Raw genomic sequence first — 13,239 nt, forward strand, 5'->3', positions numbered from 1 at the left:
CTTTGAGACAATTAACTGAGAGTGAAGGGATGGAAAAAGACATTTCAAGCAGAAGTAACCAAAAAGAAGCAGGGAGAGGTTGCTATATTTATATATCAGACAGAACAGATTTTAAGCTAAAAGAGACAAAGAAGGTCATTATATAATGAAAAAGGGGTCAATCCATCAAGAAGATATAACAACAAACTGAAAAGACAACCTACAGAATGGGAAAAAATATCTGTAAATCATGTATCTGATAAGGGATTAATATAGCCAAAATATACAAAGAACTCATACAACTCCATAGGAAAAAAAAATCCAATTTTAAACTGGGCAAAGAACTGCAACAGACATTTTCCCAAAGAAGACTTACAAATGGCCAACAGATATATAAAAAGTCATTTGAAAAGTTCCTCAACACCACTAAATCATTAGGGATATGCAAATCAAAACCACAATGAGTTATCACCTCATGCTTGTTAGATGGCTATTATCAAGCTACCATCTGATCCAGCAATCTCACTTCTGGGAACACATCCAAAGGAAACAAAAACACTTATGTTGAAGAGATATCTATACCCTTATATGTTCATAGCAGCATTATTCACATTAGCCAAGACATGGAAATAATCTAAATGCCCATTAATGGATGAAGTTGCTGTGTTATGTACATGTGCATGTGTGTGATGGAATATTATTCAGCCATAAAAAAGGAAGTAAACCCTGCCATCATGACAACATGGATGGACCTTGAAGACATTTTGCTAAATGAATTTAGTCAAACAAAGACAAAATACTGTATGATCTCTTATGTGGAATCTTATTAAAAGAACAAAATCTAACTCAGAAAAGAGGTGGGGTGAGGGAAAGGGAATTGGACAAAAGTGGTCAAAAAGTTCAAATTTCCAGTTATAAGATAAATAAGTATTAGGGCTGTAATGTACAACATGATGACTGTAGTTAACATGATATACAGGGAAGCGGTTAAAGAGAGTAAAAGAGTTCTCATCACAAGGAAAAAACTGTTTTTGCTGTTCTCTTTTTTTGGTATCTGTATGAGATGGATGTTTAACTACACTTACTAGGTAATTATTTCACAATATATGTAAGTCAAATTTTTATGCTGAATATATTTAAACTTATACCATGCTGATGTCAATTATATCTTAATAAAACTGGGGAAAATGGCAGAGTTATAAACATTATTAAATTTTATTAACAAAAACTTTGTACATTTTCTTTAATACATGTGGAATTTTACATCTAAGTAAAATAACAACACATTCAAAATTTACCATTTATACAAATTGTTACAGAATAACAACCAGTGGGTTAAATAAGTAAAATAAACCACACCGATTTTTTAAAATTATCTACAAAAGATTTGACTTTCTTTAAAATTCCCCTGAACATATAAAAATAAATTAATTTTACTTTTCAATTAAATCTACCAATTAGAAATATTACAAATCAAAATATCAATGTTATCTTATGAATTTTTCACAATACAAAACAGATTCACAAAACCTTATTTACAGAAATGAGGTAAGAACTGTGCAATGTTTAACCAAGAGACATATTGCAGAATTAACATGTTCTTCCAGCTAAGTACACAGTGGAGGTCTAATTACCTCTGGGTCTTTTTTCCACTAATAATTCACAGATTCAAAACAGTTCAATGATTACATCCCCAATTGTTTAATTTATACTCTGCTATACTGTCACCCCGGGAGTGGGGCTACCCAATGTGGAAGGGTTGTAACATAGATTTCACCTGTTTCAGGAAATGCTGTGGTTGAGTTTTTTTTTTTTTTTTGGTCTTGTTTTTGTTTGTTTGAAATCATTGTTAACAAGAAGTTGTCTAAAGGAAAAAAGAAAATTCTTACCAAATCCACACATTTTTCTTGTGACTCATTAGTGGATAAATACCCAGGTAATAGCTTCGCCTGAGCTATCTACAGTGGCATAGAAAGTTCTCAATAAAGGCAGAACCATGGGGAAGGCTGCTGTTGCTACTCAGCTGTCCAGAGCCACTTCAGCACAAGGCAGGTACTAACAGGCACTTGATTCAGGCCAAACCCTACCAGCAGTTTCCAGAGTGGCCCCTCTTTCATTTTGAATTGAGCTGGTTTCCCCAGCAGCCTTAGAGCTCACTTAACTCGAGGTTTCTTCAAAATATGAGTAGGTCTTAACACTAAAGAAAAAGCATTTAGCAAAAGAAAATTACCTTTAGCAGAAGCAGACATTTACCATCCTAACTTGATTACCAAAATTGGCCAAATCCCATTAGAAAGGAAATTTTTATAACAAAGATTGCCAAGTCCCAGTAGATGACCTATTTATTTGTAATATTTAACCAATAAAACTCTAGAAGAAGAAATTAAACAGTTCCTTGAAATTTGTTTTAAGGTTTGACTCACAGAGCAAATGTACTGTAACCCAAACAAAAGATCATATTTCATGTTCCAACTGGTACAATAAAATCAAATGGTTTATAAATGGAACAAGTCTTTAGTTTTGCTAGTCATCTCTGCAATTTATAATCAAAATTCGTTGTGCACCAACTATATTAAATTTCTCTTAGGTTGATAAACTCATTGCCATGTAAATTATTTCACTGACCAAAGTTAGCCATTAAATTTTCTTTCAAAGTTCAAAAAAATCTGGGAGAGGGGTAGGGGATATGGGAATTTCATTTCAGTGCAACAAAGCAACATCAACCAAAGCCTTACAAGAATGCTCTTGTGGCAATTAATCCCTTCTCATGCAGCTGGTTTCTTGTTGCATTTCTTCATAGGTGTAGTAAAAGGACTGCAACAGCAGCCAGATGAAGTGCTAGGACAGCAGGATAGGCCATTTCTAGATGCTTTTTTCTCAAGTGTCAACTTTTCTCTTGAGCAACAGGCCCACTTTTATCACTAAGTCTCTGCAGTTAAAACAAACAAAATCAAGTGCATTAGCTAAAGAAATTTTTGGCCCACACTTGAAACAATCTCCTCTTAACTGAAATTATAACTTAGATAAAAGGTAGTATATATGGTTATTCCTTTTTTCTACAAGTAAGCATGGCTACTTTTCAGCATAATGTAAGGACATGAAAATACTGGTAAACATTCAGTTGCTTTTTATTAAATTCAGCAGTACACAAAGACAGAAGTACTCCTCTGAGGCAGGACTCATAAGGAATGAAAAGTAGAAATCATCCCTCCAAAACGGACTTTTCCACAGTAGTAGTAACACAGTCATGTGGAAAATGAACAAATAAGGAAGTCATGGGTTCTGATCCCACATACATGCTATCTGTCCTTCGAACTTTCAACTCTGAATCTCCCTATTTTAAAAAACAGGTTTTTTAATAGTTTAAAGACTGGAACCATATATACTATTGTCTCTGATAAAGACGCCTGCCACACAGCGGGATACTCATATTACTTCCCAGCCGTGCTTTTCTGTATTAGGTAATTAATACTGACAGTGTTTACTATCATGATTTTCCATTAAAATACATTTCATATTGTACAACCTTTTTGTTTTTAACATAAGAAAAAACTGTAGAGCAAAAAATGATAAAAAAAAAAAAACTAAATTAGTACAGAATCAATGAAATTTCCATGTCTGCAAAACTACGTTTGTGATAATGATAATGACAGTATTCACAATCAGAAAGTCAGAGTAACAGTGGAGTAAACAAAAAGCACTGAAGAGGTAATGTAAACCAGTATACTTTATTTTGAACTAATTCTTGTTACTAAATACAAACTAAAGTTTCTGAAAACTAAAAGCACAGTAAAGAGCAAAGTTTCAGAGTAATGGGAAAGAGCAAACATTGTGACTTTGAACACCATTTTTGCCAAGTCTCCCACCTCATTCTTTCCCTTCTTCCTTTTCCTGGTGTCCAGTCTCCATTCTATATCCCAATATCCTTCCTCTAACAGGGTTCTGCCCTCAACTGGAATTTAGGGGAAACATTTATACTCCAGTAAAGTAGACCTGATTGAAGGGGAGAATTAATAGAAAGAAACAGCCTTAAAATGTGTGCTACTGTATGTATAAGTATACTGTTCCTGCACCCATTTTTTTGCTATCATTTACATAAGATTAAGAATTTAAATTTCATTACAATTGTGATTATGATTTACTTTCTATTCAGTAGAATAACTAGATTGCCTTAAAGTTTATATATTAATTTCATTGTAAGTATAATTCAGTTTTAGCACATCTGAGCAAAACAATAAAAATAATCCTAAATTATCTAGATTATTTCTATAGTTAAACAAATCATTTAAACAAAGATTTTCAAAATACCAACTACTTATCTTTTGATTGGACCGTCCCATATCACTTACTATACCAAAACATTTTCATTTTGAAAAACTGCTGAATAATAAAACAGCCTTCCAACCTTATGTGCAAATTCAAACTGATATACTTAGGGGATATATAAATTGGCTTAGGTCCTTTGTATTTACAATATCCAGCTGCTGAAACAACTGGTTTTAAGAAGAAATTATCTGGGGGATACTGTATTTTAAAAGAGAGAGAAGGAAAGAGGGAGGAAGGGAAGAAGGGAAGGGCTGGAGAGACAGTCATCTCTAATCACTAAAACTGGCTCTGTGATTTCACTAGCTGTAACAAAACACAGATACTTACTGTTACCTTCTGACTTGCATTATCACCATGGATAGTGAGGAACGGATTGGTGGTGGCTGGGTGAAGTGGAGGCGCCTGCGTGCCTGCAAGCAGGTTGTTGATGGGTATCTGCGTGGGTCCTGGGATCTGCAGCTGCTGGAGATCAGGCTGGTGGTGCTGCTGCTGCTGCTGCTGCTGGTGGTGCTGCTGCACCAGCTGGTACAGAAGTGCCTGGTGCTGCTCCTTAAGCAAGAACACGCGGGAGGGGTGAGTTCCCAGCCCAGACAAGCCAGTGGGACAGCCTGCCTTGTCTCTTTTCTTCTTTACTCTGATACTAGGTATTGAAGTGATGTCAAAGTCATATTACTAAGAAAGACAACAAGAGTCTCATCTGGAAAAACACACTGCACTAGATAATAACCATCTACTGTAAATGTCAATATCATCAGGGAATGGCTTTATTTTCAAAGCAGAACAAGCAAAAGTAAAAGAACCCCTATTCAAATGAGGCTGTACATGAGAATCAAGGAAAATGGCAACTTAGAGAAGCCACGATGATCTGTGTTTGGCTTTAGAAATCACTGCATGGTGAAATCCCTCCTGTAAGTTTGGGAACTTGAAGAGTTCTTTTATTATGCTCCTATTCTGAGAACTTTAAAAGTTATTTTAAGAGGTGGGTGCAAATGTAATTGCAGTTTCAGATCACATATTTTAAATAATTATAACTAGGCTCAAATACATCTTTATTAATCAAAATAGGAACCATTACAATTAACACGTTTTTGTCAACGAAAAATAAATGTGCTTATTCCTGTAGCATAAAAATCCATGCTTTGGGACTTGATAAACTCTTGGAAAGCATTCTCTGCCTCCTGATGGTCGTGGTAGCATTTTCCTTGCAAGAAGTTGTCAAGATGCTTAAAGAAGTGGCAGTTGGCTGGCAAGAGGTCAGGTGAATACAGTGGATGAGGCAAAACTTCGTAGCCCAATTTGTCCAACTTCTGAAGCACTGGTTGTGTGATGTGCAGTTGGGCGTTGCTGTGAAGAACTGGGCCCCATCTGTTGACCATTGCTGGCTGCAGGCGTTACAATTTTCGGTGCATCTCATCGATTTGCTGAGCGTACTTCTCAGATATAATGATTTCACCGGGATTCAGAAAGCTGTAGTAGATCAGACCAGCAGCAGACGACCAAACAGTGACCATGACCTTTTTCTGGTGGTGCAAGTTTGGCTTTGGGAAGTGCTTTGGAGCTTCTTCTTGGTCCAACCAGTGAGCTGGTCGTTGCCGATTGTCGTATACAATCCACTTTTCATTGCACATCACAATCTGATCAAGAAATGGTTTTTTGCTGTTGCACAGAATAAAAGAAGATGACACTTCAAAACAATGAATTTTTAGATTTTCAGTCAGCTCATGAGGTACCCACTTATGGAGTTTTTTCACCTTTCCAATTTGCTTCAAATGCCGAACAACCATAGAATGGTTGACATTGAGTTCTTCAGCAACTTCTCGTTTAGTTTTAAGAGGATCAGCCTCGATGCTGGCTCTCAATTGGTTGTTGCCAACTTTCGATGGCTGATCACTATGTTCCTCATCTTCAAGACTCTTATCTCCTTTGAAAAACTTCTTGAACCACCACTGCACTGTACATTTGTTAGCAGTTCCTGGGCCAAATGCGTTGTTGACATTGCGAGTTGTCTCCACTGCTTTATGACCCATTCTGAACTCGAATAAGAAAACTGCTTGAATTTGCTTTTTGTCTAACATCATTTCCATAGTCTAAAATAAATATAAACAGCAAGTAATAAGTCATTAGCAAAAAAAAACCAAAAAAACACCATAAAGCGAGAAATACTCATTAAAATGATGCATAACATAGGCACATTTAAGAATGTATTCCAATCAAACAGTAAAGGTCAACAAAACCGCAATTACTGTTGCACCAACTTCTTAACTTTTAAAGTTCTCATTCATGCCAACAGAAAGAGTGCTCTCCTGATGTGGTTATCATACCATGCCTTCCAGCATTCCTGAGTGCTTACTGTGATTTGTCAGGCACTGTTCTGGGGAGAAGTGTTAGGATGCGATTCCTGCCAAGGGTCAAGTGAAACAGTAACAGTAGTGTGAGAGAAACTATTGGTTAGGGGGGAGGTTTTCAGGGGGCCCTCACTTGGTTACAAATGCAAGGAGATGAGGGAATTCTCTATGTGGACTGGGTGGGGTGAGGAGGAGGGCAGATGGTTCTAGGCACAGAGAATGCTAGCCAGTGCTGAGAGGCCCTGTGGGTGTAGCCAGCATGACCCAGGACAAGTGAGGAGACCGGGGCTGGAGTGGAGTGAGCAGGACGGAGGCTGGAGAAGGATGAGGGCCTGCAGTGCGGCTGAGAACACTGGCTCTTCTCAGAGTACTGTTGGAAGGAAGACGAAGCAGAGGAGTGACACAACCTGACCTGGCATTTCTTGATGGATTCAATGTGAGGTGTCAAAAGAAGAGAGGGGTGAAGTAAAAACTGCAGGGATTTTTGGCTGAAGCAGCTGGAAGAATGGAGGTGCATCAGCTGAGGCGGGGGCACCATGTGACAGGTCAGCAGTTCAGTGTGGACATGGTATGCCTGCACCATCTATTAAGAGAGCCAAGTAGCAGCACCAAGGAAGCAGTGGATAGGACAGCTTCAAATTCCAAAGAAAGGCCTGGTCTGGAGAAGTTGGTATTGGCACAGACAGTCTTTAAAGCCACTCGGCTGAAGGAGATCCCGAATTCTAGGATGCTCTGAAGTGAGAGGGACTAAGAAAAAGAGGATCACCCAGGAAAGGAAGCTAAAAAGGAAGAATCAATTAGGTAGGAAGAAAACCAAGATCCTGGGAGCAAGGGGAAGAGAGAGTTTTCAGGGACAGAAGCTGTTACCAGGGGAGATGCCAGGTGGGAATGGACCGGGCTGAGCATGGGCAGTAGCTGGAGGAGGGTCCAGCAAGAGTTTGTTCTTAAAGTGGGAGAGGAGAGGTGGTGCACAGGACCATTCCCGACTACGTGAAGTTCAATGCTTATCAATGAACAAACCTCATCCCACAGCCTTGGCTGGCAAAAGAACGTATCAAGTCTAATCCACTCAGTCTTCATGGACTCTGGGCAATGATTTGTGTTAAAAATTTCTTAATCAACCACATTCCAGAAACAAGACACCTACATGTGACTATTAGAGTAAAATCTTAATTAACAGGAAGAACCCCAAATAAATTGAAATTTCAGTACTTCACAATAAGATGTGGCAAGAGATAAGAAAACAAGATCACATTTTAGTGTAAGCATTTAAGAATTTATATGTAATCTATCCTCATACCACTTTAAGAACAATGACAAAGATCCAGAATTATAAAATAGACATTTTCAATATTTTTGACTAAAGCAAGAAAGTCGGTGGGTATATTTTAGAAAGAAATTACAAAGGCTGAAACTTTGAGTTAATTAAAGGAGTGTCCTCCTAGTATAACTCAATGAGGTGTGCAAGACACAGCTGGTGCATAAGGTGCTTTAGTTCTCTCACCTCTCCTCCAAGATATCTGCTCCATACCTTTTCTCTCCTCTAACCACAATTTCCCTATCTCCATCAGCTGATGACTTTACTTATAATTCCCATTTAAAAACTAAAAACATCAGAAGTGGGCTTCTTCAACTTCCTGTCATAAAACCCACTTACAGCTTCTACACCTCCCTCTTACCAGGTGAAGCTGCTCCCTCCTGAAGCGCTCTGCTGCCCTGGCCTTACCCCTCCTCTCTCTGCACCAGAAAATTACACATCATACACAGAGGGCTTCACTGGCAGCCCAGTGATAAGAATCGGCCTGCCAATGTAGGAGCATGAATTCCAGCTCTGGTCCAGTAAGATATCACATGCCACGGGGCAACTAAGCCCACGCACCACAAGTACTGAAGCCTCTGCACCTAGAGCCTGTGCTCTACAACAAGAGAGGCCACCGCACTGAGAAGCTTGTGCACCGCAACTAGAGGGTCCCTTGTTCGAGGCATCTAGACAAAGTCCACACACACCAAAGACGACCCAGTGCTGCCAAAGTTAATTTTAAAAAACATACACATGTTGTCATTTTCAAAATGAATAGAAAGACGCCCTTAGACATCTTCCTAATGCTAAGTGCTCTTTCACTTCTCTGCTCTACACAGTAAAATATCTCAAGTGGCCTGTACTCCATTTGTGTTTCCTGTTTTCTTTTGAACCACTCAATGAAGCTTTTCACTTCTCACCAAAATCACATTCTCAAAGAGTTCTAGACACCTAGTTTCAACAGGCAGTTCTTACTTGTCTCACCAGAGTATTTTACTCAGCTGAGTCCTCCCTGTCTTGGAAAGTTTCTTTGCATGGACTCTAGGCCATCACTCTATTCTAAGTCTCCCCTCATTCTCTCCTCAAGACCCTTGACTGGATTACTCTCTTTCAGGATGCCCAGAGCCCAGTCCTCAGACACCAGTCTTCATTCCCTACTGCCCTCAGCAAGTCATGCGAATTTAAACATCACATATGCAGCAATGACTCCTAGCTCTTATTTCCATCCTCATCCTTTCCTTGGACTCCAGACTCATCTAACTGCTTAATCTGTGTCACCTGAATATCTAAACAGACATCTCAAATCAGGATGTCCGTAACAGAACTCCTGTTCTCTTACCAAAACATGGTGTTCCTCCTAACCCCAAATCTCAGTAAGAGTCATCATCCAAGTAAATGTCCAACAAACCAGTCTTGTTGACTCTATCTTCAAAATACACAATTCTAGACAGTTTCACCATGTTTATCTTGTTTTCACAAATCAGTAGCACCTAGACCACCCCCAGAACCCTGCTCCCCACAACACACACACAAACTATTCTCCGTTCAGCAGCTAAACTATTATTTTAAAATGTAAATTATTGTCATGTCACTACTGTGTTCAAAACCCTACACTTAATTCTTTAAATTCCTGAAAGGAAAAATGAGGATATATGAAAAAAGACTTTTAAATGGGGATAATTATAAAAGCTAGGCAATTGTTATACCAACTCACTGGAAAAAACTCTGATGCTAGGAAAGGTTGGGGGCGGGAGGAGAAGGGGACGACAGAGAATGAGATGGCTGGATGGCATCACCGACTCTGTGGACATGAGTTTGAGTGAACTCCGGGAGTTGGTGATGGACAGGGAGGCCTGGCGTGCTGTGGTTCATGGGATCACGGAGAGTCGGACATGACTGAGCGACTGAACTGAACTGAACTCTCTACCGCTGGTACACTTGAATGCTTATTTCCACAAAGAAATGTTTTTAAAAAAAAAAAAAAATCGCCAATGGCTTTCCATCACACTTAGGATAAATCTAAACCCCATACCATGGACAGCCAAACAAGGCAGCCCATGACCTTGCAGCCCACACCTGCCTGCTCTCCTCCACACTAGCCCACATGCAGCACAGGTGCCCTAGTCCCTCGACCCTGAGTGTACATTCTCTTCTACCTCTGTGTCAGAAAGTCATGCTCCTTCACCTTTTATTCAGATCTGTGCTCAAAAGTCATCTGCTCAGTGGCTGGACCATCCTACCTACCATGGCTCTCACTCCACTGTCCTCTATTCCCTCATCCTGCTTCACTTTTCTTTCCAGTACTCATCACTACAAAAAAATATATATCTAATGTCCATCTCCCCTATCAAAACGAAGCTACATGAAAAGACAAGTCTTGTTCACCAGTCTACCAGAGCAGCACAATAATGTTCTAATACCTGTCAATTAATCCATATAATTAATATCACTACAGGCATCATAGACTATAACATGTCACTTCACAAAGTGGGTAATCTATACCTACACACTGAATACTTATTATAACTTTGATCACTTGCTCCTAATAAAGATCAAATATTATCAAAAGGAAGAACTTACTGGTGTGAGCTGTTGCGAATTTAACAACTGCTGGAATTGCTGTTGATGAAGAAATATTTGTCTTTGCTGGTCAGAAAGTAATCCTAGTCCTGAGGCACTGAAAAATGATGAAGATTCTTACTTTCTACTGTAAACCTCTTTTTTTTTTAATGTAAAATGAAAGAACTTCTCAATTTGATGTTTAGTAAGTTAACAAGTTTTTAACCATAACACTTTTTGAAAAATGATGTAGAAATTTCTTCTTTCTCTCTCTCTGCACATATACAGGTAAACAAGAATTCACATTGTCAATAAATGTTTTGGTTCCCTTCTTATTGTAAACCAAGCAGGCACTAAGTTGTTTAATGGAATAAAAATTTATATGCACATGTAATACTTTATTTTCAATCATTCAAGGATAATTTAACCCACATTAAGAAACACATATTAAAACAAAGAATCCAAATATACTACTAACTGATTTTACTTAAACTTTTTTTATGGTCCCAACTGTCAGTAAAATTAAGCACCAACGAAAAGAGAGCCAGAAGAAACAGTTTACTACTATCCACTACAAATCCATTTAAAATGATTTATTCCTCAAAAGTATGTGCAATAACAACATGGCTTTGCCATTCAAATGAAATTCCAGCACGATGAAACAGCAAGTCTCACTCCCTGGAAATGCAAGATAAATATTTGACCTTCATCTTGTATCAAAATCTTTGATTACAAAGCTAACAAAATTACATAGCTGAATTTTAAGAAACCAACAATCATATGTGATCTTCATTATTTTGCTCCAGAATTTTTGATACATGAGGTTAAGAAAAACAGCATTTAAAACAGACATTACCGATCAAGACTGAAATTTTCAGTACAGAATATATTTAATGCTTATGCTTTGTTACTAAAAGTGATTTAGCTTTGTATTTAATCTGAATTACTAAAGTGTCAAAAACAAATGGCTCCTGGTATATTTAGTTTGTGGATTTTACTTTCTTACAGCACATCTACAAGGGACACATTAAAAAAATCCCTAACTAAAGCATGGATAGCATTGGTACCACGTTGCTCTAAAAACCGCAAAAGATACTTAAGTAAGTTTCTTACCTGTTAGTCAGTGTAGCTGGCATTGGATGTGTTGCATTAGGTGGTACAGTTGTGTGGGTGAGGGGGGTAGGGTTCTGGGATATTGTGACAGGGGTCTGAATAACCCCATTTAAAGCTCCTACAATGCCATTAATTGCCAGTTGGTTACCTGGCAAAGCTCCAATTATTCCACCCACTCCAGGCACGGCAGGAATGGTGGATGTTACAGTCGGCATTCCACTAGCCAGTGCCCCCACTGTCACACCATTGACCTGCTGAACTCCACTAACGCCTGAGCCCTGCTGAGCTGGACTCTGCCCAGCAGGAGGTGGAGTAGAAAGAGCCGATGAGCTGCTGGTGCTTTGTCCGCTGGAGGTTAAGTCCTAACATAAGAAAGAATAGGAACCAAGTTGTAAACAACACAGCAAAACAGTTTAAAATTATTTTAAACCATTTAATGTGATATACTGTTGTTTATAAGTAAAACACACAAATGAAATTAACCACACCAAAATTACCTGATTTAATACAGGAAGAGAATTATCAGGTAAAAAGCTGTTTCCTAGATGAGGGCTCTTACTGCTGTTCAAGGAATCAGTAGTAGGAGCTAGAAAGAAAAACAGACAAAAAGAAACCTATTTACCTGTTGAATTACATTACACATAAGATTAAAGGTTTGTCTAAAAGCTTAGTCTGAGGCCCACATTAAAAACACTTAAATTTTAAGCCTTGCTATTCTTAAGACCAATTAGAATGAAAAAATCTGTATCTGTACTGAATATCATGGCTTTAAATCAATAGATATCATCATATACTTAACTTTTATCATTAAATTCTGTACTAAAGATGTTAGAGCAAATCCAAATTGAACACTGAACAGGATTCTTTATGCTCCTCTAAAATAACCTATTATTCCTTTTCTACATCTTCATATAACTGGTGACCACTTATTATTCACTTATTATGAAAAAGATAATGAAAAAGCCATCCTACTTTCCTTAGATTCACAATAAATTCATACTTGCCATTCTGTGCTGAAAATGCATGCATTTGATGAGATGGGCTGGGGTTTGCTGTTATTGTTGGAAAAGGCACTGAGAGCTGTGCATTCAATAATTGAAGGCGTTCCTTTTTGGCAGTCAAATTTTTAATCTGTTCCTCTAATCTTCGATTTTCTACTTGAAGTTGATGTAATGACTTCAGCATCCCTAAAACTAGCAGACATTTGAATAAAGACAATTTCACACGCAGGACTAGGTACTTTATGGACTTGTGTCAATAACTTTAGAAATAAAACAGAAAAGTAGAATTTCTGTAAAGCATTTCTAAGTGACTAGGTTCTATTTCAAAATTTATATGCAGATACAAATATATAATACATTTCTACCTATACAAGCATAAAGGGATATTGTTCCAAGATGTACTGTGTAGAAACTTTGTTGCCACTAACAAAAAACCCAAACCTAGTTCAGGTAATTTCCATTCTCAAATAAAAATCACAAGAACATTCGATTTTCATGAAAATAAAAACCTAATTAAAAATTCAAAGTGCTTGCCATGATTTTTCATTAAAATTATTTTTTAAAGGGCAAAGAATCACACACACCAATATCTTTTGACACAAATAAAGAGCACAAG

The 13,239-nt window shown here is 37.9% G+C and overlaps 1 protein-coding gene across 5 annotated transcripts in view; it reads right to left on the reverse strand.

The window, feature by feature from the left end:
* Positions 1-638: 638 nt before the first annotated feature.
* The window catches only part of MLLT10 (MLLT10 histone lysine methyltransferase DOT1L cofactor), a 204,070-nt gene continuing 191,469 nt past the window's right edge, over positions 639-13,239 (reverse strand). Inside the window, exons 18-24 of one of the 5 annotated variants that reach the window (XR_016039189.1) lie at positions 12,627-12,815; positions 12,120-12,208; positions 11,623-11,984; positions 10,531-10,627; positions 4,639-4,854; positions 3,846-3,972; positions 639-2,908 (exon numbers count right to left, since the gene is read on the reverse strand). Coding sequence is in view for 3 of the 5 variants with exons in the window: in XM_088844146.1 (XP_088700272.1) it covers positions 5,697-6,392; positions 10,531-10,627; positions 11,623-11,984; positions 12,120-12,208; positions 12,627-12,815 (1,433 nt within the window). In the remaining 2 variants the exon portion in view is untranslated. The other 4 variants (XR_016039188.1, XM_088844148.1, XM_088844147.1 and 1 more) reach the window with 4 other exon arrangements.

The sequence above is a fragment of the Moschus berezovskii genome, chromosome 15, assembly GCF_049115385.1.
Source record: "Moschus berezovskii isolate FMDL1 chromosome 15, NW_MosBer_1.0, whole genome shotgun sequence".
Classification (NCBI taxonomy): Eukaryota; Metazoa; Chordata; class Mammalia; order Artiodactyla; family Moschidae; genus Moschus; species Moschus berezovskii.